This window comes from Amblyomma americanum, chromosome 6 (genome assembly GCF_052857255.1).
Source record: "Amblyomma americanum isolate KBUSLIRL-KWMA chromosome 6, ASM5285725v1, whole genome shotgun sequence".
Lineage (NCBI taxonomy): Eukaryota > Metazoa > Arthropoda > Arachnida > Ixodida > Ixodidae > Amblyomma > Amblyomma americanum.
In genome coordinates this window covers 57,000,562-57,021,985 of record NC_135502.1, presented here as the reverse complement: position 1 = coordinate 57,021,985, position 21,424 = coordinate 57,000,562, and the positions used below count along the sequence as shown (strand labels likewise).

Genomic DNA, 21,424 nt, shown 5'->3' with positions numbered 1-21,424 from the left:
GTGATGACGACGATTTGTTTCATTTTTTACCGCCGCCGGCACATAGCCTTATAATTTGTTGTGCATGGCTTGCATGAGTTAATTTTCCGTTCCTAGAATGCGACTGGGTCGTTATCGAAGGGTCAGGATCCCGCCCGGCCGATTGTACCTACGATGTAACCGTGTTTTATGCAAAGTTCGCGGCCATGTGAAAATAGATCGTGGCTGACGACCGCAGCCACTCTGGTCGATCCTGACCACCCTATAGTACATGTGCTGCTACCTCCGCCGCCGGGTTGCTTTCTTCTCATTGCGCACACAAATTGCCTCGAAATAAACAGGTCGTTACGAGATCTACGCCCGTCTTCTGCCTCTCTGCTTGCTGTCACCACCACCCGACAATACCGACCCTTGCGATGAATGGCGCCTACAGTTAGCGTGACTCGGGGCTGACGCAAATGAACCTGATTGCCCCCCCCCCCCCACCCCCCCAACACTAACGCTGTTCTTCTGCCCCGTTGCCATTCGGTCTTCTCATTTTCCATACCTTTCTCTCGCAACGTGGCGGGCTTGGCCAGCCTCGAACCAGCTGACCGACTAGTTGGCTTTGGAGAGTCCCCTGGCCCTGGACGTCCTCGACACTTAATATAGTGTTGAAATAAAGTTTTTCTCTCTCTAATCATGCAGTCTGTTCTTGGAGTGCGCCGAAAGATTTTAGTTTCAAATAGTCGCTGCTTTCAATTTCCATGGTAGTGGAACTCGGTCATCAAACCACACATTAACAAAATAAGCAGTTTGGAAACGTGGGTTTAGCACGTTAATAACGTATTGTACAACTCTACACTATTACAGCCACATCTTGCTATATTAAAAGATACTTTTTCTACTCCGATTTGTTAAGTTAACGGTGCTTTGTTCAGACATTTAAAGCTATGCACACAAGACGTGGTGGTATGTTAGGAGGCTCCTTCCTGTTTGCGTCTGTCCACTCACACTCCTCTCATTACGAACGATGCACCACAATTAGCAAAACAAAAGAGAAACGCTAACACTGTCTACCTTGGAGCTATGAAAAACCGTAAAACAACAATACCCCTCTTTCTCTCTTCTTTCACTTCCTTCTCATCCCCTTCTTCACAGTGCAGTTTAAAGTGTCCACAGATATGTGACAGTTACTGTTCCCGGCCTTTCTATTCATGAAAACCAATTTTGAATTTTCAGCCTTCAGTGCAACGTTCTTCACATGTTTACAACAAGGGACGGCGCACGGGTGAAACGCGCATTGGCCTGGCGCTCTTCTCGGAATAGAAGAAAACACTGAAATGATGAGAATAGCTTCATATTCCTGCCGTAATGGTGGTAAACTGGAGCCTGCGATGTACCGCTGCAGTTTGTCCGCAGCGTCATTGCCTCTACAAGCATCGATTCCTGGGGGGTCAGTATAGCCCGGCCACTCTCACACAGTGGGGGAAAGCGCGCACGAAAGCGAAGCAGCAGTGTACGAATGGGATAACTTCGCGCAGGAAACAAGCAATCGCGAAAGAAGGCCAGTCTCTTACTGCTTGCGTTGCTGCGCCGTTTCCTCGTTTCCAAAGCAAACGAAAGTCAACATACACGCAAGTGCGAACACCAACACACGAGTGGCGATATATTTCGGCTGGCGGAGTCTGGCAACAATCCGAACGGTGCGAAAAAAGTTTAAATGAATAGAGTTACACCCATTCCACTTAGCGGCCCCCGATGCCTATTCCTCCGTTCCGATGTTTAACTTGCGCGCTTTGTCGCAATCTCGCTTCGTTTGTACCCGATTGTAAAACGTGACATCAGCGCCTACTGCAAATCCACCGCAACGCACAATCAAGCCTGTACAGGATATCTCGTGGCACATCTGTTCGCTCACCTTCCGCTTGCCAGCTTTGCCAAGCCGCTTCCTGGCGTTGAAGGCACCTCTTTTTTTTACGCGTCGAAAAAACAAGAGCACCACCTCTTCCGCGCAGCAGCCGAGCGCAAGGCGAGGAAGCGCTGGTGTTTCCGAGGCGAGCGCGCAGCGGCTGATCGCATGGAATGCAACGCGACGGGCACGCGGGTCGAGCGTCAGGGATGGGGTGCTTAAGTTGAGCGTTTTTTGGCCGCGCTCAGACACGAAACGAAGCCGCAACACTGGCACGTTCTTGTTCTCACGTGATTGAGAAACATTATTCGGCGCGCCAAAGAATCGCGACAATTATTTCGCTCTAAAAGTGCGCGCCTTTATCATTTCTGCCAAAAGTAACCGAGCAGCCGCGACAGCGGCCTAGCAGGGGCGCTGCGGTTGCCGGCGCCGGCGCCTGCTCCCCGGCGCTGCGAGTGTAAACTGGCTGACGTAAGTCGCTACCCTGCAGCTTATGCGCCCAGTGACTTTGCGCTTTCGGAGCGCTATCACGGTGAGCGAGGACACAGGCTCACGTTAGGCGAGAGAGGAAAGATGGTCTAGTTGGTTGATATGAACACTGAAAAAAAAAATTGGGCAGTAACACGAGGACTAAGCCGCGAAAAACAAGGACGTTTTTCTTGTTCTCGGCTTCCTGGGCATATTTTTTTCATTACGTTAGGCAGTTTACGCGGGCTTTACACTCGCAGCCGGGAAGCAGCGGGCAGCGCCGGAGACCGCAACGCCGTCGCTCGGCTACCAGCACGCTCCGGCCACAGACGTGGCTGCTCGGTTACTTTTGGCAGAAACAGCCTCTGCCTAAAGTAACCGAACAGCCGCGACGAGTCCATTTCTCTTCACCAACTTCAAACCGCCACTTAACATAACCTCGCGCTTTACCACCGCCTTTACCCTATACCTCTAACGCGGCAATTGCCCGCTATGCGGGGAACATGCAACTCCGTTGCACACCGTCTGGGCCTGCCAGGCCATTCGGGTAGGCCATGGCGGCCCGTTCCGAATGTAGCCGGCTGAGAGCGTGCCCACCGGTCTACCGACCTGGTTGATCAGCGCGAGCTGGTCGCCCGGGCCGCAGCGACTGCTGTACCGAAAGACGCGGATTCGATCCCGGCCACGGCAGTCGCATTTCGATGGAAACGAAATGCTATAGAGGCCTGTGCACTGTGCGATGTGAGTGCACGCTAAAGAACCCGTCGAAATCATCCGGAGCCCTCCACTACGGCGTCCTCCATAGCCTGAGCCGCTTTGGGACGTTAAATCCCGTAAAACCAATCTAAACTCACAAATCTTTCTTTTTTTCTCACAAGCGAAAAAAATCTCCCACGCCGATATTGCAAGGCAACAGACGCACAGCGGTCTTCATGTGCCAGGAGTATTCAGCACTCAAGCCATTACCTCCGCTTTCTTGGAGTGAGAAGTGGCTAGACTACGAATTTTCGCAGGCAGCATACACAGAAACGAGAAGCCCATGGGGCGCGGCCGGAGAATGCGCTAATCACTGCTCTTAAGCATCAAATCTGTGGTGCACGCCAAAGCTCCGCCTGACTCCGGGAAGGTGGTGTTTATTAGCCAAGGAATTACCTCAACGTCATGTCTTTGCCCTGCCCGCTGCCTTCTTTGACTGCATATTCACTGTCACCGCTTTCCTCGTAATCATCCGCGAAGGAATAGTCGGTGCTGGCATCCTCGCCGTCTACATCATCGTGACGCTGTCCAGGTCCGCTGCTGCTGTCCCTCGGTGCGATACCAGCACTGTCGCTTGCTATTCTCGCCTTTAATGGCATACTAGTTCCGTCGGCAGCATGAGTGCCTTCGGCAGTGTTTAACGTGTCGGTGGCTTTGGAGGCCAGCGCGGCATTTGGGGCGCTGATACCTTCTGCGGTGCCATTGGCCACGACGATCTTTGTCAAGCTTGAAGTTGCAATGACTTTCGCGGCCTTCTTTGTGTTCGCGGGCTCGTCTTCGGTAGTACTGGTATCCACGGCAGCATAACCAGACTTGCTTGCGTCCGCAGTTTTCTTGACATCTGTTCCGGCAAGCTGATGTGACTGATGGCGGTTTCCTTCTGTACTTACATCATTTAAATCCGCAACTGTGCTGCCTTCTACTGGAATTTTGTTCTCGGCGTCTGAATGGCCAGTAATCGAAGGAAAATTTGTTTTACCAGTCGCCCAAACATTGGTGGCCATACCTTCGCTTCCAGCATGTTCTGTAGTGTTAAGGAAACTACCGCCCATGTTCCTGCTGGCGCTGTTTGCCAGGACCTGACTTTGTCCTGTAAGCGTTGGAGCATTGTTTGCTCCGAGGAACACCGTGGGGTTGTACTGAAGGGCTGCATGGGGGGTCTTTTCTGGAGTCGCAGATATGTTTATAGAGCGACCAGCCCTAGACATCAGTGATATGTTGCCTTCGTCAACATAAGCACTACTGTTTTCTTTGGTGCCATCGGCATTTTCTCTGGTGTCCATTCTGTGCTCGCCGCCTTGAAGTGTCTCGGGATAACTTTGCGGAGACTCTTTGCTTGGTCCGTCGTCTTTGGCGCGAATTTCTATAGGAGTTTCACTTTCTCTGAACCCTGCACTCGTATTGACAGTTACGTTCGTGGCCACGCCATTGCCTCTGCTGGCAAGAGTGGCATCTCTGCTGTCACTGCGGCTGCTACTCTCGCTTGTACACCCAGCAACGTCCAAGTCCATGCTTACCATAAGAGTCGATCCGTCCAAGTCTGCTTTTGTTCCAGCGATTTCTTTGTGGTGCTGGTCATATTCCCTGTTGTCGGGGCGGTTCACCGCAGCGTCGCTGGTGCGTGAGAGTTTATTGTCTTCAACTTTTCCCATCCCAGATCTCGTGCTGGTGTGGATGCCCCGGTCCTTGAGCCGGCCACTGTAAACCCCGATTTCACCGTAGTCTTCGGATCCATGAATTTCGAGGCTCCCGGACTCCTCCTCGTCCCTGGTTCCGTTTCCTATGCCGCTGAGTGTTCCGTTGCCGTGCATGACTTGGTCATCCAGGATGAACTCCGCGACGTCGCGCTTGAGCCAACGGGTCACCTCGTCGAGGTGAGCATCAACCCAGCGCATGTTCTTCTTGGCTGCCTCTTCGATGCTGTCGAACACTGATGAGTACCGCAACAGAGACCAGCGGTGTCGTCTCAGCAGCATGTTTACCTGGAATTGGAATGCAATGAAGTCAGGTGATTGCGAACGCTTAATCTCCGCGAAGTCATCATTAGTTTAAATGGGGCCGCGTGAATGCACTGTTCTGCAACAAAGACCAAATGCTTCGAAAAAAGCGGATTCCCGAAATTTGCGACTAGATGATGTGGAGACACGTCCTGCTCTGTCCTCTTACGTTTGCTTCCCGGCGATGTGTCCTCCCTAGTTGTCTCAAATAACAGAGGAGGGCGCCTGCGTCGCAGCGACACGAGTGCTACGGACGGCGTGATTGCTGTGCGCGTGGGGGAGACAGCTCTCTCTTCGGGTCGGGAACTCGACGCGTGCTGACGTTTCGACACGGCGCTCCGCTCTCCGCCAGCGAAGCGAGGACTCGTCGGAAAATTTTCCCGCGAGCTCGTCCCGTCCGGCCTCGGAGCTTCTCCCCTGCCTTAGCGTGGGTGAACAGTCGCTCGTAACCTTTCTGGGGAGTCGGACGAACTTGATTCTCTAGCGTAATTTGTTACAAGCTGCCGTTAATGTTGTTGCAGTAATAAATGCAAATTTTGCGTCAGCAAGTGTTCTCCTTTGTTTCCCTCTGAGCAGAGCACGGGGTTGGGGTCCGCCGGTTTGAATTGTCAGCCGCTGTTAAGCGTGGAAAACGTATTTAACCCCCAATTTCAACCCTAGAATGCATAAAGAAAACTAAGCTGGCTTAGCCAGACATCGAGAACATTAGTAGTGAAGTCATAGCTTTCTTCCCTTTGGCCGGACTTACACGATTGATCATCAGAGATTTAGGCACAGCACGGGAGATCAGTGACACCTTGATGTATCGCTTTGAGGCACACACCTGCCAATGCACGACCTCCACCTTAATAGCACTTTAAAAAAGCCAACTCAAGTGGACCGCGCAGAGCTTTTTCAGAGGCGAATGCAAATCACACGGAGTTCGCATAAACACCACACGAAGACCACATGCAGTGTGCTGCTTTTAGTCTCCCTTTTAGTCTCCCTGGATGAGATAGCAGTTTGATCAAGCGCACTGTTACGTACATCTGAAAGCTCGTCATCGCTGGAGATATACTTGAAAACGCAGGTCAAAATATCTTGAAAACGCCGCGGGAACCTGTAGATAAGACAAGAAGCAAGCGGGCAGCTTCGTGTGAGAAAAAATGAAGCACAACTTGCGCTTTAACAAAAAAAAAATATTGATGGCAGTCGCGGTGAAACTGGTGAAATGTGTTTAGGTTGTTTTTCTTGCATAGTTAGCTGAAGCTTCTGGGAAGCCGCGTGCGGCGACAGTACTATAGTGTAGCTTCAAGTGGTAGATTCTGGAAGCTTATTATTCCAGAATACCATTAGTACAGAAATAGCCTGAGCTCCCAGATAGGTTTTAAAATGATTTTTGAAACGCATCGCCGCACGAGTCTAATACACCGCAAGAACCAGGGAGAATCAATAAAATGTGCCCTTTTGAAAAAGGGCATGCAAGAGAAAAGGAGGGAAGCTTGTGCAAAGAGCCCGCTAAATACGCACTTGCACATCCACGTCCCCTCTTGTTGCACAGCAAACATATCTAACTGATTAGAGCACACGATCTTAAGTGGAACCGATGGCTGGCAGAACGTAGTGGTGCGTGCAGCAGCTCATAATGAAGGCGGGCTAAAGGCAGTTAGCAGAAAAAAAATTTACGGGGACACCTAATTCCATTATGTATTGGCAATGCGAAAACATTAGCAGCGGTTAATGCTTTCACCGGAAGTGAAATCGGGTGAAGTCACTTCTCTTCAGCTAATGGGAATGCTCCGAACTGGCGACGTCACTTTTCTCCACCCAATGGGCGAGTTTTATGACCGAAGACTCGTTTAGCATTAAAACATGTTTGTTCCGCACGTCGCATCGACGCCTGAACAAAATGAAGCGTGAGATTCCGAACACCGCGCCTGCACTTCATTTTGATCAGACTGCGCGGAACATGTGGTATGTGCGGCTCAACACAGCATTATAGTAAGAGGGTTGCGAAAATCGCCCAGAGTAGGTGACTGCACGTATCGTATCGCTTTCCTCTTTTTTTTTGTGTGTGTGTGTGGTAGCTGCAGTGTTTAGGTTGTAAGAATCTATCTGGGAGGGAAGGAGCTCCTAACTGCAATGCATACAGTTTATAAGCTAGTTTGTGCAGTCGGAAGGAGTCCCTCACAATTCCTTGATTCTCTCGCATTAAGCACCAATCCGTTTAGTCGATGAACACGCAAAAAAAAAATGGTTTTGAGGAAAGCAAAGGCGCAGTGACTTTCACATACCACCAGAATGCTGTCAGTTAACATCTCAAAGCTACTAAGGGTTGCTCATGAGGCTCTTGAACGTTGGAAACACTGCTGAGGACATGTAGAGGCTGCTGAAATCCTAAGCTCAATTGTACACAGATCACAACGCTTCAACCCGCCGCGGTAGGTCAATGGTTAGGGCGCTCGGCTACTGATCCGGAGTTCCCCGGTTCGAACCCGACCGCGGCGGCTGCGTTTTTATGGAGGAAAAACGCTAAGGCGCCCGTGTGCTGTGCGATGTCAGTGCATGTTAAATATCCCCAGGTGGTCGAAATTATTCCGGAGCCCTCAACTACGGCACCTCTTCCTTTCTTTCTTTTTATTTCTTTCTTATTTCACTTCCTCCTTTATTCTTTCTCTTACGGCGCGGTTCAGGTGTCCGACGATATATGAGACAGATACTGCGCCATTTCCTTTCCCCAAAAACCAAATATTATTACTATTATTCAACTAGAGCGCACAAAATTTAATACGTCTTAAATTTTCCGGGCAGCAGGATGCTTTTAACTACATGCATGTGACTTTCGCATACATACATTTGTGACCATACTTACGTCATCTTGAGTTGCTGCCAGTTGGTCAGAACGTATTCCGCCGCCCTTACCCTCCACAATTTGCCGTGCCTGGCTGCCTCAGCGAATATGAGCGGTACCATGTTGAAGCGAGGCGCAGAAAACTCTTCAAAGTATCTGAAATATATGATCAGAAAGAAGAAGGCCGCTCTAATCCAACAACTCTCCCAGCCGCAGTTAAGCACGGAGATCACGGAGTCTTTTTCGAAATAGACGTCCCAAGTTTGCATCGTGTGTCCGGAAAATTTTAAATGCAATTTTCGCAGCAATACACACATAATTTGCGCCGGGGAAAACATCAACATACCCTGGAAAAGCTGCATAATCGGTTTGTACTAAAAGCAAAAATTGGATGGATATCTCCTTAGTGTACCTTTTACCGTTAGTGAGTAGGAATAACGAGCCTAACATGCCCCTATATTATCAGCGCTTTCCACCAGGGGCGCTGGTCAGTCAAATGATTAGAAGGACTCAGGAGGTAACCTCAATACAACGGCTCCCTGTCAACAGAGTATGTCCTACGACTAGGTATATGAACTCAGAAATCAAAGCGAAATTGCTGAACGTATAGAAAATGCGATAAAGAAAGAGATACACCTAAAATGATCAGATCAAACGAAAACAAAGCAGTAGCTAGGAGCTTACCGGTTCGACAAGGGAGAAATCAGAAAAGGAAATTTCTACTACAATACTCAGGGCAGCATGTTTCTCTTTGCTTTGTGACCCACCAAGGGTGGGAAATATTCGTAGAGAACAGCGCAAATCCCCTAGACCAAAGAGCCGCCGCGGTGGCTGAGTGATTATGGCGCTCGGCTGCTGGCTCGAAGGACGCGGGTTCGATCCCGGCCGCGGCGGTCGAATTTCCATGGAGGCGAAATTCTAGAGGCCCGTGTACTGTGCGATGTCAGTGCACGTTAAAGAACCCCAGGTGGCCGAAATTTCTGGGGTCCTTCACTACGGCGTCTCTCATAGTCTGAGTCGCTTTGGGACGTTAAACCTTCATAAAACCGAAACCAGAACCAGCCCTAGACCAAAGAAGATACACAGAAGGAAACACAGCGCTGACTCCAAACAGTTTATTCAGGGGCAAATCACACTGCTTTTATATGCTCTCAGACCAGCGCAGGCGCAAAACCGTGCAAGTACAGGTACACGTGCTGAAAAATCAGCGCGAAACCCGCAAGAGAAGCATTTTTTCCGCTTTACTCAATGAAATTGAGGCACCGCTAGCACAACATGGCCCAGCATTCTTAATATAGTATGCTTCTATTGTCTCTCGAGTGGTTTGCAACCTGCGTCTGCTCAATATCTTCATTACCTGGAAGTTCGGTGTTCAGCCATTACAAGGTTGGCTAAGAACACCAAGGTTGGCTAAGAACAAAAACCTACAAAATGTGCAGACAGTAGTAAGAAGTGCGTTCAAGTTACGGAAAAGAAGCAGAAAGGATTTGGCGCAGCTTAAGAAAATGCGAAAGAACCAGACCGGTACTCAGTAATAGGAGAGTACGACTTGTTCAAACCCCACAGTGAACGGCGAACAAAACTGGGAATAAGTGAAAGCCAGCAAAAAGAAGGCTGGATTATTGCTCAAGAATAACTCGAGAGACTGTGAGGCGACAGCTTTGGTCACCGTGAGGACACTATAGTGACCGTGGTAAGTAATGAATTTAGAATAATTTGCGTATTTCAACATCATTCTCGGAAAAAGAAGTGACAGAAATGATGCAGCAGAAGGAAATAATTTTAAAACAACAAACGGTGTTAAAGATAAGGTCAATATAAGTTTTTGCTGTTTGCTGTAGTACATACAGCGTAATACACTATTATACGAGCCGGCCATGTTCCAAACCTCTATTTTCTTGTACAACGTAGAATAGAAAAGAACGCTGGCTATACGCCCCTGTTGCCAGCACGGTCTACTCACGTGGCGTACTTGTTAATCGTGAGCCATTTCCGACATGTTGGTTGGTTGGTTTGGTTTGTGGGGTATAACGTCCCAAAGCGACTCAGGCTATGAGGGACGCAGTATGATAGTTCAAGTATTTTAGCTTGATTATATAACGAACTTGATTTTGCCCATGCTCTGCATCAACCCAACTCTACCAGGTCGATTCAAACAGAGGGTTTCGGGTGCAATAGTGTGCCCTGACGTTCAGCTTCATAGTTTAGAACAACGACAAACACGCCATTCTGAACCGCAGGCTCAGTTTTAGGCGCCGCAGTATTATTCCGAAAGGCCGCTATCAGCTGCCAGGCAGAGAAGTTTAACTTCAGGACCACATTTAGAAGTTTTGTGCGCACACTAGAGGTCAACGCATTCCATCTCAAACAAGACAGCGTCCCGTGGCCGAACAATGGCTGTCACCGCCATAAACGGAGATGCTTAGTACCATAGCGTTAACATATCGACACTCGAGCGCTATTGCGGCCGCGCTCCCATGCCCTCCCTCTACACATTCTTGCTAACACCGGTGGCAGCCATTTTGGTAACGCCTCCTGATAGCCAGCCGTGGCTCTGCGGGCCTAATACAGAGAGTGCGGTAGCATAATGGCTGCTACGAACAGCATTTCTGAAATTTTTAGACTTGAGGGCAATAATAAGTAGAAAATTATACCTTTTAAAGAGATTTTAAAGCTTGTCGAAGCAGAGGGACATTGATTTTGCGCATATATCGGTGCAAGCACCCTCGGCAGTGCCATGATGACGTCGCAGAGGGTTAGCACAAACTTCCCTCCGCGCTTTGCTCCCTCGCCTCCTAGGTATACGTTCTCACGAGTGTTTGGTGCCTGGCACACCAAGTAGGGCCGTTCGCCCTCACCTCATGATCGTCTCGTGGCTCTTGGTGCAGCCCAGCGAGAGGATGATGTTCCTGCGCTCGGCGCTGTCTTTGACCCGTGGCAGTCGCAACCGGAGCGCGTCCCACTCGCCCTCGCCACCCTCCTCGACGACGCTGCAGAACACGGTGAACTGGTGCTCCACCAGCATCCTGGAAAGTTCAGCCGAAGCAGCCATGGTTTAGTAAGTTCGAAGTAGAGGGAGCAGATAGCGTCAAAGAAAGGACAGTCAGCTGCTTCTGAGACCAACCGTCCACTACGCCGTGAACGAACAGCTGGCTGGGTGCAGCAAATGAGCTTAACAGGCACGGGGGAAGTCATTATGGGGATAAGGCTAAGTTTCAAGGTGGTAACTGAGTTTTTCTCAAAATTTTCCGAAACCAACAGGCTTGTTGTTGAGCGTACAGGTGGGGCTGTTGAAGCGATTGCACCGGGCGACTTGAAAGCTCCAGAGTGAGGATGGTGAGATCGTTATCTTGCCCTCTACATGCTTGAAGCGCTGGATATTATACACGAGCTATGCTTTAGAAACCTTCAAACCTGTTGGTATGGGGGGCTTTCTAGAGAGACGGTACGTGGAAAATATATCCGCAGGTGGGTCAAAATAATAAAACATTGTGGCCCCAAAAAGTCATAGAAGGTAAACAAACTCGCAGGCACGTACAAGTCAAAATGTGATGAAGATAAGACTGAACAATCGTTCCTCTTGAGAAAGCAGTGAATTTTCCTCGTACAAGTTGTAGTGCCGCTAACGCAAGATTTTATGATCGCCCAACTTAAATGTTTGCCGCAATTCCGCACGCGTGTCCCTTGGGCTTGCTTCTCAAATGCTTGCTTATGTGCGTTGAAGAAACTCGAGTGGAACTGTAGCGCTAGCTTTTGCCCCTCCTGATATATTCAGGGTTTTTCTTTCTCAATGGACACATTTATTAACCACGTATACAGACCAAGCCCGCAACGCTTCTTCGAAGATCAACGAACAGTTTTTCTCCATTTCTTTTCTTAATTCGCGCTAGGTGCATTAACTAGGTCGTTTCCCTGAAGCTTTTCAGGTAGTGTTCACAGATGCAGGAAAGCTGAACATTGGTTCAGTGGCGAACCTCTTCAGCTATGCCGTACCTTCCGAGAACGGATCGCATATAACACTAGTAGTCTAGTGAAAATCATGTTTCATTCGTATCTTATTTTATGCCATCATTTTTTGGCCATTGAGGTAAACCATCATTCAGTACTATAGGGACACTAGGGACAATTCTATACAACTTCAATTCTCGGTAAAAATCGATTCTGTGGGTTTTCCTGGCTATGTTGACATTTGTCTGGTGGAGAAAGACGCATTTATCGCCGTGAAAATTTGATTTAAACATTTCCCCCCCACTCGATTCAAACTCGCGAAGTTAATACTAAAGAGGCCTCCGTGAAAGTGAGTGGACGTTTTTCTTAGCCTCCGGGATTCGCGTCGAAAATTATGTCTCGGCGCACGGCATGTTTGCGAAAACAGTCACACGTGGCGACACCTCTATTTCATTTTTGAACTTATATAAACTCCATTATCAGTGAAAGTAGCGTCTTTGTCATTAGAACGCTGTATTCTTTCGATACGGGTCAGCATTATTCTTCAGTGTGCCTTCAATTGTAGCTCCTGTTTCTTCTCATATTTGATGCAGCAATCACAAAGTAAGATTTTATTACGTCAGTAAATCTGTCAGTAAATACGCACTTTGGTGACATATGTGCGGTACTTGACAGCGATAAAGTAGGAGCACACAGGAGATGATGTAATAAAAATCGACATAAAATAAAGGTAGAAATAATGTAAACAAGTGCGATGTGTGCGAAGCAAAGCGCCTTACGGCTTTGCGGCCGGTTGCGATGACTTGTAGTTCTCGAAGGCATGTCTTGCTTCAATCATGCACGGTGCGTAGCTGTACTTGCAGGCCCACGCGTAGTGTATCGCCCTCAGTTTCCTGCGAGACGATTGCTTTTGTTCACGTTGTTCTTTGGGCGAGATTGGGCGACACCGGCAACTTAGTGGTTAAGGCGTCCTATTACTGAGCACGAGTTTGAGTTCGAATGCCTTCCACAGCGGCCGCATATCGACGCAGGCGAAATGCCTCCATGTTTTATTAAACCACTCGTGCGCCGCAATTACAGTTATTTTCGCACTGTAGTCCGCGACAGGTGTAGTGTTCACTTCGCCTTGAAAACGTTTTTTTTTTTTGTTTACTGGATTGTCCTCAGCTGATAGTCCACAGGGACCCGGCGTACAGACCGGGAATATGTACGAGTGGCAAAACGTAATTAAGTGTTCTTTTGCGCACTCTTTGCTGAGTTTATGTCTCTTATTTTCTGATAACTAGTCTTAGAACCCGTCATTGTCAACACTATCCAGACTGATAGAGCCAATACGGCCTATCATTTTTATATCGACGAAAGTTCGTCTTCGGTGTCTTGTCTCTGATTTTCGTCCTCAGCAGCATACGTCTCTAGAAATGACTGCCATCTTGCTGCCGGCAAGGCAGTCCTATCCCACAGCAGACCATGAGTTGGCGGATTTTGATACTAGCAAAGCTACACGCATGCCTTATAAATCATGCGAATGCTTGTTTGCGAAGCACGCTTTGTTTTCAGTGTGGTTTTTAGAAAGAAGGTAGGTATTCTTCGAAATGAAAACAGCTTATAGCCGCCGCGGTGGCTCAGTGGTTATGACGCTCGGCTGCTGACCCGAAAGACTCGGGTTCGATCCTGACCGCGGCGGTCGCAATTTGATGAAGGCGAAATTCTAGAAGCACGAGTACTGTGCCATGTCAGTGCACGTTAAAGAACTTCCCTGGTGGTCCAAATTTCTGTAACCCTTCACTACGGCGTCTCTCATAACCTGAGTAGCTTTGGGACGTTAAACCCCATGAAACCAAACCGAAAATGCTGCTAGTAGTGACAGTAATCATGTGTAGAACTAGTACACTGCGCGATGGCAAGAAACGTAACCCAAGCGCTAGTGTTACCGTCAACACCTCGTAATAGCAAGAATCGCTTTTGGCATGGCACAGTGTAATAGACCATTTTGAAAACAAAAATACTGTACAGTCCGCTAAGCGTAAAATTTCATTTAAACATGCGTAGTTCGCGGCCTGTATACCAAAAGCCACAATAATCCACAAAACAGTGTGGCGGCGCTGAGTGTTCAAGTGCAGCTTTCACACATAAATATTTCTTAATTATTCTCAAACTTTTAGATTGCACTACACACTCTCGTGACGATCGCACCTTTTCTCTTTGTCCTCTTCGCTGTTGGACCACTTGAAACTGTGGATGTGATGGATCAGTAACCGAATGATGAATAGCTGAAGGAACATAAGACCATACTCGTGAGTGTAAGACGATAATTCACACTTGCAGAGCACAGAAAAAAAAAACGTCTAAATGAACACAATTTAGTATTTCTTCAGGCGCTACTCCATATACAGTAAAACTACCTCATTACTTAGTAAGCAACTATAAGCGCGTTGGATAGGTCACTGTGGTGAACGTGGGAAGCAACTCATCAAGTCGCGCTCATACTGCAGAGAACATCACACCAGCGGGGAACGGCTATATGTTAAGGATCAAGTGAGATGTGAATCCCAGAAGACCAGTCTTTTTTAACTGGACATAAGCTCAGCACTTCATTTCTTTGCCACCGAGAGAACAACTTGAAGTTGGGTGTCGTTTTCCTTTTAGTATTCTTCTATATTCTCCTTAAAAGCCGCAGCGGTGGCTGAGTGGTTACGGTGCTCGGCTGCCGGCCCGAAAGACGCGGGTTCGATCCCGGCCGCGGCGGTCGAATTTCGATGGAGGCTAAATTCTAGAGGCCCGTGTACTGTGCGATGTCAGTGCACGTTAAAGAACCCCAGGTGGTCGAAATTTCCGGAGCCCTTCACTACGGCGTCTCTCATAGCCTGAGTCGCTTTGGGACGTTAAACCCCCATAAACCATAAACCAATATTCTCCTTAAAAGGGACAACAATCGCATTCTTTGCTCCTGCCATGCAGAAAGGATGTGATGCTTGCACTCCTGCGTGAGACACAATCGTGTTGTGTGGTTGTATTGTGTTCCAGGACCATTTCGATCGTTGGATGGGTTTATTACTCGTTTGTAATACGCCGTAAAAAGATATAAGGGTCCTCTTCATGGCTCACCAGATCAAGAAATGATCGCTGGATACTCGTTCATAACGACTCGTTTGTGGTAGCAAACGTTCTCTCGATGACTGGTTGACGTGGAGACTTGTTTGTGGTAACAAAAGAGTCATCAAGAACGTGTCACCAATTTTTGATGACTTATCCCAAAGGAGTCGTACAGTCATCTAACGATAGAAACTGTTCTAGAACACGCTAAAATCGGTATATATTCACTACTCGACGAGTCTTGCGTGGTGGTGCCTTTATGAGCTGTGCATTCTGACTCGTTTGTTTTCGCGAACAAGCCTTCAGGAATGTACGTTGAGGCTCTATCCACACGTGCAAGATGCAAGCAGTGGCTTTGTTCACCGCTGACAGTGCCCGTCATTATTGCTTTTTCGAAGTTTTCTCATGGCTTTTGCAGGCTCAAGTTAGCCGCTGAGGTTAACTTTACAGGCTCACTGTGTTTGCCCTCACTAGCCAGGTCAAGGCGCTTAGAGGCTCACCACACACTCAAAGTGGCGCGTTCGAGGATCAATTTGGCTTACATAAATTATGAAAAGCCATGTTTCCTTGACCAGCCAGGAAGAAACAGAAATAATTTAACAAACGGTTGGAAGTAAGAGCGCATGGCCACCATAACAGCATTCACGCGGCCACAGAGAGATTGGAGCTCCGTGACGTTAACACAAACTGTCCACTTTCTGCGTTCTAGGCGGAACTCTTCGGCTCCCTTCCTTGTATACTGTGAAGAGACCTCTGTGTTTACCTTTTTGTTTTTAACGCAGACCTTTCTTTGCACACACCCTGCACGATAGCACCAAGCTTTCATAATTGCACTTGTCTCTCCTGCATGGCCGCTTTCTCTATGCAGAGTACAGGAAGCCGCATAGCAGTGCTCACCTTCCACTTTTCGAGCACAGTGCCCGTGCCGAGCATGGCCTCGATGTACTCCCACCGCTTGAGCACCGTCGTCCACGGGAGAACCTCCTTCTCCCGGCGCAGGTACTCGGAGGCATGGAGTGCCGTGCCGTACGGGACCAGGTTTATGCTTGGAGACGGCACACCGGAGAGTAAGTCGAGAGGCACGTAAACGACGCGTACCACACAACGCGGTGAGTAGAATTATCGCTATTGGGGAGCGCTGGCATGATCAAGGGTCCCTACTTCCTTAGTCGCACCGTTGCGGAGAAGCTGTCTACAAGACAGCAATAATAAAAGAAAATAAAAGTATCCTGTTATAGTGATTTTCTCTAGTTAAGACCCGTACGAGTAGTAAATGAAGTACCATGACATTAAACAAAGCGTTACACAGAAAGTTGACCCTAAACATCCTCTACGTCAACTTGGCTCTTACTGATGGGAGAACATTGTCACGGTCACTTTTATGATGTCTCTTCGACACCAAAGGGCTTTCGTAATTTCTTCGCTCCGAGATCCCCCTTAATATGAGCCATAGCCATGTAGAGGGAGCCTCAGGATCGGATAACCGTCACATATGAAATTAGGCTGAGGTTAGGCCTAAGTTAAAGCAGTTTTGGCAATGGTGGCTTCAAGACACCGATGCTTTCACATTGGTTTTTCGCTTAGTGGGTACCTCCTGCGTCAGGGAGTGATTCCGAAGAAGATAATTTCTATTAAAAACGGCTGTGCTTCCGAACACGGAAGGGGAATGCGATTGCTACCACACCCGCACTCGTAGAGATTACGCATTATAAGTTAACGTTATAACCTTAAGAGAATACTTAAAGTTCAAATCTTAAATTATAAAAGCAAACCAGGATAAACTGTGGCAACCATTTTCCGTGCGCTGCCTCTAACACACTGTACGACGCGCAAGCAGAATGAGAACAAGCTTGTTCATAAGTCTTACTCGGCCAACTCGAACACGTCATCAATTATCCGGGCCCTGTTGAGCACGTCGATGTTCTGCGCAGAGAGAACAGATGTTGGCTAGGTTTTTGTACTGTGCAATGCTTTCGCACATTCGGTTCGTGATGATCTCAACAAAATCTCAACAAAAATCTCAACAAAAATCTCAACAAAATCTTGTCTAGCTGGTGATCATAAATGAAAACTCTCTTAGTCTCATTCAGTGACTGCGCTTTCACCTTCTTTAGAGAGATTAGTAGGTCGCAAAGCGGGTAAAATGTTATACACATTACTGAACTATGTGCTTTTTCGCTACACAGACAGGCATGACACTGACGACTTCGGGGGGAGTTTCCTATGTCTCGCGTGATATGTCAACATGTTTGGAACTTTGTCTTCGAAATCCAAGCATTTAATCAATAAAAAGCGTGAAGATAAGTTCATAATATGAGCCATTTATCCTCCGACAGCTTTCGTGCTGGTGTATTACACAACACGATTTTTGCGCGAGAATGCAATATACTCAGTTTCAATGTGGGTACGGAAATAAGGAAGGGATCTTTATTACACGCGCGCACGCGCACATGCACACACGCAATATTATATATATATATATATATATATATATATATATATATATATATATATATATATATATATATATATATATATATATATATATATATATATATATATATATATATATATATATATATATGCACACACATACGCAAAAACATTGTAATCACTTATCTGTCAGCTATAAAATAATGACACTATTAATCTGCCACTGATGAACATTACCAATCTAAAAAGAAATTCCCCTACGCATTCTTTGATTTCGTTGACTGTTGGCTTCTTTTATATATCATTTTTAATATCGAAAGTCAAGTGGGCCCGGGGTACACTGATTTCAAAAAAATCTCGCAGCAAGCAAGAGTGAACTTGAAGTTTTACGAATATGGGCGTGTCGGATTTGCTCACATGGCCAGAGACTATTGTGGTAACGGTATCGCGGCGACACAAAGGGGCTGGACTGCTCTCATCAACGGTATTCGCACAGCACGACTATGCTTGAAGTTTTGGCTATCGATCCCTCCTGGCTTTTCCAAGTGCACCCCGATAGGAGCCTTGTTACCGTGTGATATGTGTTGAGCTCCATGGTGACGAGGTTCCAGTTCCGAGGGTCGTAGTTGACTCGGTAGTAGCCAGTCCCGCGCAGATTCGCTATTAGCCAGTCGTCATCCTTGGGCGCACTAGGAAGCTGGGCTGCGACATCAGTAAGAAGCATAACACTACTACGGCGTCCCTCATAGCCCGAGTCGGTTTGGGACGTCAAAGCCCACAAAACCAAAACCATAACTTTTGACGTAGTTTACGTAGTTACACAATAGCATGTGCTGGACGGCAGTGTATTTCTAATTGAAAAGGTCGAATAGCAGTAAATGATTTTTTTCACACATGTGACGGCAAGAGCGCCATAATTGTCTTCCAATATTTAATGACTATTTTAGATATGTGCATATTGTTACAGGTTACAGGCGTAAGCCCGTAACAATACTGAACAACTAAACATTACGGACAAAATTACACGCCTTTCTGATGCACGCGTGTCAGGGCAAGACGGCTAGAAGCTCCACTAGCTGACGAAGTCGTATAAGGTGACATGCCAATCGGAGGGAGAAATGTTCTTTATGTGTAATATATTCAGAATGTGCTACAGGACATCGTAACAGAATGGGTCGAATAATATATTATTAGCTTTGTTGAGTGTGTGGCAAAACGCGACATTTTGCTACTTAGCGCACCCTGACTTTGAGATGAGCTACCGTAATAATTTGGTATTTATGTGCTACGACCCGCCACATGTGCACTAAAATTCAGATAAATGTTGGTCAGATTCAACTCTTGTAAGCAGGGAAAAATGGCCGACGATTTGGCGTGTTTAGGCCATATGCGAATTAGGTGCGTTAGCTCTTCGGTTTCTATTCGGTACTCAGTTTTGAAAGTCAAGCAGGCTTTAGACACAGGTCGGCGAAATCGGACTTAAGCTCCATCAGGTTCCAAGTTCCGAATTTTCGCTCCTCGGATAATTAATATAGAATTATTTTAGCCGCGGGCTATGTAGGGCAAACGCGACGTTGTGACGTTCCGGATGGACTCAGTACAAGTGATGGTTTTATTGCATGCTTTAAACCTCTACATGTGTTTTTCCGCTCGTTATGACAGTCTCTAAGTAGGAAAGGAAAACAATGAATGTGGTGTCCTTCGAAGCGCTTGTGACGTCACATTCGGGCGCTCCGTGTTGTTTTTGGATACACACTGTCGTGCTAATAAACCGTAGTACGTTGGTCGTCACTATGGCACTGCCTCGTCCCTCGCGGCTACAACTATCAATGTCGAGTAGCGCGCAAAAACATGAAGAAAGCTCTGGACAGACGCAAGCAGCGCCAGTGCCATAAAGTGTTTCGTGTTTCCAAAGGCACCCACCTAACAATTGCAAAGAAAGAGAGAAAATATGAAAAGCAGAAACTTTACAAGAATGCTTGCCAATGTCAGCGTCGCGCTCTGTCCAACGGACATGAGCAGCTATTTGTACAACACATTCTGGCAATTCAGCAGGCTCTGTTCGGTCTAACTTAATATCAAATTAAAAACCCGTGTTCACGAGCTGCAAATCGAACCAATCGCATTTTAGTTCAACGCGGCTGAGTGCAACGGCAACAACCCTGACATTAAAAGGAAAAAAAAGTTCCGATGAAGTCAGGAATTTCAGTCACACTGCGTAGTCAGGTAGCACGCAGAGCGCGGAGGTAGAGCTGCTTAGACTGCAGCGGGTCATGGAACAAAACAATGCTGGGTTCGGTTTTAGTAAAGTCTCTGTCAATTGAATAAGCTCGAAAATATTTTCTAAATGCCTGCGGACCCAATTTCGCGTGCATTCACAGCAAGGATGAGTAATATAGTGACTTTGGTGGGACATTTCATTTTGCTCCATGCATCCCCCCTTTTTGTCCCATGAGGTGGGGCAAAATGCGACATTTTCAGGTTTTAAATTTTATTAAATTTTACTGCGTTTACATTCATCTGGTCTTTCTGTATTTGGGAAGCGTAATTATAAGACGGCAGAGATTAATTGGGCAGTATTTATTTTTGTTAGCTCTTAAAAAAAAACATTGACGACGTTTTGTAAATTGGTGTTGCGTTTTGCCTCACTCTGCCCTACTTTCGTTCAACCATACCTTCTTTGGTGTGCAGCCAAAAGATGCTGGCTATGTTGTCGAAGTCCATTTTTGTCCCGTCCGTGTAGGTTATTGGAATGCTCCACAATGTGTTCGACGAACTGCCAGAGGTAACGCGTGAGGAAGATTTAAAAAAAACATGACCAGTAAAGTAAACGGGAGCATAACTGCACACACAAGTGAGTTAAACTAAGCATGTAATGTTTCTTTCTATTCACATCCACTATCAGTGATTTCATACAAAATAAAATGCATTGGTTGGAAAACGAATGCCCTATTAGAAGCATATTAAACTAGCGAATGCTGCTGCGAACTTTACAGTGTCTGCGTCAGTGTTGTCAAGAGTAATTAAGGTAGAGGCATGAAACGCTCAATAATTGTAGGAGCTCACTCAACGTACTGGCTCTGAATTTTTAATAAAAGCGATACGAACAGTGACTGAACATGAATGGCGGGAGCAGAGAACTGACTTAACTACTTTGACTCTTAAGCTTATGAAACAAAGAAAATTCAGTTATTTTACCCATCTTCATGCCCAGCAATTCTTGGTAAAATCATTTTTGAACGGGAAACCATCTATGGACGCAATTGTTTGATGTATTGTAAAATTTCACTATAACAATCAACACATCTGCAGATCATCCAACGGCAGTCTTGGATTTTTTTCTGTTAAAGTTCTTGCTATCGTCAAAAGCGTTCGTTGCCCATTGGTTTTATATGGGAATCCTAACTCTTCAATGCGACCGATGGAAACACTACATAGATTTCCTACACATCAGAAGAATGGACCGTTAATTACCTTCAATATGACCATAAAAAGTCTTACAATTTCCCAATTTTCAAAATTTTTGCCCGAAATTGCTGGACATGTCCTATTCTGGACTTTGCTGCACGTATTAGATTAGAAAAACTAATTAAGAGGGGGAGGAAGTGAAGGCGCACTTGTCTCCGTATCTCTCCTGGCTCACGACCGCGGTCTTCTGGCCGTAGACGCGGCTGATTGTCACCAGCGGGAATCCGGCGCTGTGCGTCCACGCGTGAGCCACGCCGGGTCCCGGAAAGCTCTCGTTGTTGCCCTGCGGGGACAAAGACGAGAGGGCAGCGAGCGTCGAAAGACGGCAGCGAACCTCGGTGGTGCACTCTTGAGAAAGCGAACGCCAACTGTGGACCCATGGTTCGAATAAGAACACCGTTAATTCAATTTCTGGTTTCCGATTGTCTAGTTATTCTTAATTAGAAAAAAAAAACAAGCGCTATAGACGAGGACACAGGAATAGAAGTATGCACAGGACAACTATCGCTGTGTCCTCGTCTTTTCTAGTTAAGAATGTACAACAAACTAGCCCAGCACACA

The 21,424-nt window shown here is 47.0% G+C and overlaps 1 protein-coding gene across 1 annotated transcript in view; it reads right to left on the bottom strand.

The window, feature by feature from the left end:
• Positions 1-3,469: 3,469 nt before the first annotated feature.
• LOC144095281 (endoplasmic reticulum aminopeptidase 2-like) overlaps positions 3,470-21,424 on the bottom strand; it is a 29,339-nt gene continuing 11,384 nt past the window's right edge. Inside the window, exons 11-21 of the mRNA XM_077629059.1 lie at positions 21,013-21,146; positions 20,071-20,171; positions 17,967-18,097; positions 16,830-16,885; positions 15,860-16,007; positions 14,063-14,139; positions 12,649-12,762; positions 10,780-10,947; positions 7,943-8,077; positions 6,118-6,190; positions 3,470-5,076 (exon numbers count right to left, since the gene is read on the bottom strand). Of these exons, the coding sequence (XP_077485185.1) occupies positions 3,487-5,076; positions 6,118-6,190; positions 7,943-8,077; positions 10,780-10,947; positions 12,649-12,762; positions 14,063-14,139; positions 15,860-16,007; positions 16,830-16,885; positions 17,967-18,097; positions 20,071-20,171; positions 21,013-21,146 (2,727 nt within the window). The 3' untranslated portion in view covers positions 3,470-3,486. The remainder of the gene's footprint in view (positions 5,077-6,117; positions 6,191-7,942; positions 8,078-10,779; positions 10,948-12,648; positions 12,763-14,062; positions 14,140-15,859; positions 16,008-16,829; positions 16,886-17,966; positions 18,098-20,070; positions 20,172-21,012; positions 21,147-21,424) is intronic.